Source organism: Mycetomoellerius zeteki, unplaced genomic scaffold, assembly GCF_001594055.1.
Source record: "Mycetomoellerius zeteki isolate Tzet28-1 unplaced genomic scaffold, Tzet1.0 scaffold591, whole genome shotgun sequence".
Classification (NCBI taxonomy): domain Eukaryota; kingdom Metazoa; phylum Arthropoda; class Insecta; order Hymenoptera; family Formicidae; genus Mycetomoellerius; species Mycetomoellerius zeteki.
The window spans coordinates 31,047-35,319 of NW_017257601.1; the positions used below are offsets into that span (position 1 = coordinate 31,047).

Genomic DNA, 4,273 nt, shown 5'->3' on the forward strand with positions numbered 1-4,273 from the left:
TCGACCTTCAGAAAAGTGCCATGGCACCCTAATTTGCATATGCTTAAAATTAGGAGAACGTAACGCAACATACGATTGCAACAAAGAAAAGCGAATGAATACCTTGGACAAATCTAAAAAAAAATCTTGAAAAGATTGGAAGATCTAATCTTCCCAAAAATTTTTTTAGAATTTTATATTATTTGAGGCTTAATTGTTATTAAGAAATAAGTGCATGTTAATTTCAAATTTATGATCGTACTGTTGTCATATTGTAAAGTTTTTTTCTAGTAAACTCTATATAATTCAAAATAAAATAATTCCATAATTATGATATTGCCTATTATAAATTGCTTTAAGCATTTTAATATTTAACTTGATAATTTACACACGATATAAATTCGATACATTTAATGCGTCATTTGCCTCTGCACAATTATGACAGGTTATTTTTATAAAAAATGTGGAAGATATTCTAAGAAAAAAATTTGAACTCGTGGTGAATCATATTTATTGCTCCAATAACGAGACTTAATTTTATCTAATTTTTATCTAATTTTATCTGAAATAGAATGCTCTTTTGCAATGACCTCTGAGAATGCGATATACCGTTCAATTTCACGTGCAATATTTCTAGATTTTAAGTTCACGCTATAAATAATGTACAAATGATCGTTATAGACGTGCGTCGTAGACGACAACGACGACGATACATTCCGTCGTCTCTATCGCGAGAGCCATCAGGATTACATCGCATTCGTGAGAACGATGAGCGGTGCAATGCTTTGTACCTTATTAATTAATGCTGAAAGAGTTGTAATTATTATATTCGCGAGCGTATATTTTTGTACATATTTATTGCAAACATTTTATATATGGATCTGACACGATAACACACGAAACAGAATTCTCAGTAGAAGAATTCTCAATAGAACTCCGTTTGTTACATCTATTTAGAGGTAAGACTCTTATTTATTGTTGGATATAATCTAAGAAAAGTAATAAAATTTCTTATAATAGGTTTTCCCCTCATCCTAGCATCGTTTCCATACATTACTTTAAAAAGAAGATCGTATCGATACATAATCAAAGTTAGACATGCATGTATCTTGAAGTAATCTTATTATAATCTATAATTATATACTTTATATGTATATAATAAAACGGATATATATATATATAAAATATATAATTACTCATATAGCAAACTATTCGATCTACTGTTAACGAGTTATGCAAGTTTTACCATTAATAAATACACAGCTAGTATTCATTTTAATCGAATAAAAAAATATTCAAGATAGTTTTTAAAATCTTAAAGTTTATATTCTTAAGATAATTAAGATTATTTGTTCGCAAACAGATATTTTCAGATTATTAATTGCGACAAAGTAAAAGAACACCATCTCTAATGACTATTACATTTTATAAGATTTTTAGTAAACGCTTAATTCGAGAAGTTTCTCTCTTAAAATATGATCGTGATAAATGGAGTTCTGCTGCGGTGTCTAGTTAGAAAGTTAGGTCGCATTATTTTGTTACCTTATAAGTATTCAACAGTTTATATTTATTTCGCGTACGAACAAATAACTCGTTATTTCGTGTCTAATGCTTCACTTTATCAACGTACAGATATATTGCATTTTTTGGACGAACAAATAGCAAGGCAGTGCCGATTTAGTTAATCCTCTTTAAGTCGCGAAACATATTAATCGGTTTTAACTCTAAAACGACACGTTTTGTCATGGAAATGACACATTGGGTATGACATACCTATAATTCAATTTTAGTTCCTAACAACTTTCATAAAAATGAACATACCCCATAACAAATTTTTTTCAATGGATATGTCAGACATTAAGGGACATGACAGTAACAAGCAAATGTATATAACTTTATTAATTAATTAAAAAAGGTATACTAACAAAAGAAAACAGCAATTTTTAAAAATCATTTTTTACGATATTAAACAAAAGATTTCTTTTGTTTGAGGACTATCAATGCGAATATACAACTAATAAGGAATAAAAGCTTTTAACAGTCAAACTGACTGAATCTTAGATGCTTAAATGATTCGATGTGAATTTATATACTATCTATGTAGTCGTTTTAAATTGCGCGCCGAATTGATTCTTCGGTCTTGAAATGCAGACCGAAATATAGTAGTAAAATCACAAATTAAATCCCAATATGAATTTTCCATCATACTTATTTAAAAATTTGTTGTTCTTTACAAAAAAAAGGGTAACTTAACATGTTCAACTCTGCCAGGTAGATTAGTCAATTTTCAAAATTATATATATAAATACCAACCTTTGAAAAAAAATGCATCATACCCAGCGTGTCGTTTTAGTGTTAAATAATTTAATGTGTAGTTTGCTAAATTTTCTATTTTTCTTGCGATTAATAAATTCGATGGCGATTAATTATATTGTTAACAATGGCTAAATAATATTATTAACAATGGTTAAATAATATTATTAATGCCACTGATATAGAAATATTAAGCAAGATAAATGTTAAAAATTAAATTTCAACAATTATACGTAGATATAATAGAATAAAAAAGAATACTTACATCTGTTACATCGATTTTGCGAATCGAATGTATTTGACCTGTTTATGGCACGAAAACATACTTATCTGAGAAATTGTTTGATAAGGCTAACGTAGTACGATACAGGGGCATTAAAGGTAATGAAATGCAACATACACATAATAAATTCATTTTTTAAAAAACCAAAGAGCGCTTTGTAATATGTAACAAACTATATTGATTCACAGTAAAAGTTTCTTCGAAGTGATGTAGATATATCACTGATGCATGTTGTTTGTGTGTGTATGAGGTAAGGAAAAAGTCCGGATCGATGAAATATCTCGAAAATAAAACATTTTTGAGATATTTCACTGGTCCGAGATTTTTTCTTCACCCTGTATATGTCTATCTGGTCTTATATTTATACATATACATACACACAACACACACACAAACACATATATATATATGTATATATTTTTATATATGGAGCAAGAGATAAACAAATGCTAGCATTTTTTTAACTCATTAAAGGCATCCATTTTATTCTCGAAATAATGCATCTTTAATAAAAATTCTATATTATAACTTTAAAAGTAGTACAGAAATATAATTACCAGAAATCTAAGTGAGACAAGTAATGCAAAATCAGACTGGAGATTATTCAGAAAAGTAACAGCAACATGAATACAGAATCTTCGGGATCCTGCTAACGCATGCTAACATTAATCTTATGTTTAAAAGATCCCTTATAAATTATCAGTTCTTTCCAATATAAATTCTTTCTTAGCACTCATCGCAATGTTAAAGGAAAGTTAACATAAATCAGCCTTTAATGAGTCAACTAATCGAGATGGTACGCTCTCCGCATTCATTGTACAGTGATTAAATCACGATTAGTCGAGACCAACATCGTCATGAGGAGACGGTTTCGGGGGATTAAAACGACCAGCCCCAGCACCGGGAAAACCGGGCATACCGCCCGGGAAATTCATCCCGGCAGCGCCAGGCATACCGCCAGCACCGCCGAATTTCGAAGCCATCTTATTGATAAAGGCCATTACCTTGGGATTGTTCTGGTATTTGAGGATATTCGTCGGATTCGTGGAGATCTCCTTGAAGGCCTCGGCCACTTCCGGATCCTGCACATTCATTCATGAAAACGATCAAGTTGCGCATCAAGATTCATTAAAATTATACGCGATTATTGATAAAAATTATATACTTAATTTCTATTCAATTTCTCGTAATCTTAACTACATCATTTATTCCTATTCAATTTATTACTATTTCCTTATTTAGAAGTAAAAGAAAGAAATATATGCTTGAATGTGGAATATTTATTCTTGATGAGTTTAAAACGCGGTTAAAATCATTTAAAGTCAGAAATATATTATGTAGATATTTCTTTAATATTCTAAAATATGTGACTGTAAAGTCTGTATGTTCAGAGATATTATCATTTTTGTAGCTTTCAAATATGAGCGGGAATAAAAAATATCTTCAATAAGTGTTTATTAAAAAAGTAATTTAAAACTTTTAAGTCATTATATGAAACTTCTTAAACAAAATAACTTTTTTTTATTAAAAAAAACTTTTTTAACTATTATTTAAAAAAATAGCTAATTGTGAATGTATACACTAAACACACTATATATATATATATATATATGTATAAATGTATACTAAAATTGATGTGTGTGTGTGTGTGTGTGTGTGTGTGTGTGTGTGTGTGTGTGTGTGTGTGTGTGTGTGTGT

The 4,273-nt window shown here is 29.4% G+C and overlaps 1 protein-coding gene and 1 long non-coding RNA gene across 2 annotated transcripts in view; one reads left to right on the forward strand and one right to left on the reverse strand.

Annotated features, from left to right (window-relative positions):
- Nucleotides 1-2,496: 2,496 nt before the first annotated feature.
- LOC108728225 (putative protein FAM10A4) overlaps nucleotides 2,497-4,273 on the reverse strand; it is a 20,492-nt gene continuing 18,715 nt past the window's right edge. Inside the window, exon 5 of the mRNA XM_018456687.1 lies at nucleotides 2,497-3,657. Coding sequence (XP_018312189.1) covers nucleotides 3,412-3,657 — 246 coding nt within the window. The 3' untranslated portion in view covers nucleotides 2,497-3,411. The remainder of the gene's footprint in view (nucleotides 3,658-4,273) is intronic.
- Nucleotides 4,026-4,273, forward strand: part of LOC108728226 (uncharacterized) — a 16,586-nt gene continuing 16,338 nt past the window's right edge. Inside the window, exon 1 of the long non-coding RNA XR_001936881.1 lies at nucleotides 4,026-4,040. This is a non-coding gene — a long non-coding RNA (uncharacterized lncRNA). The remainder of the gene's footprint in view (nucleotides 4,041-4,273) is intronic.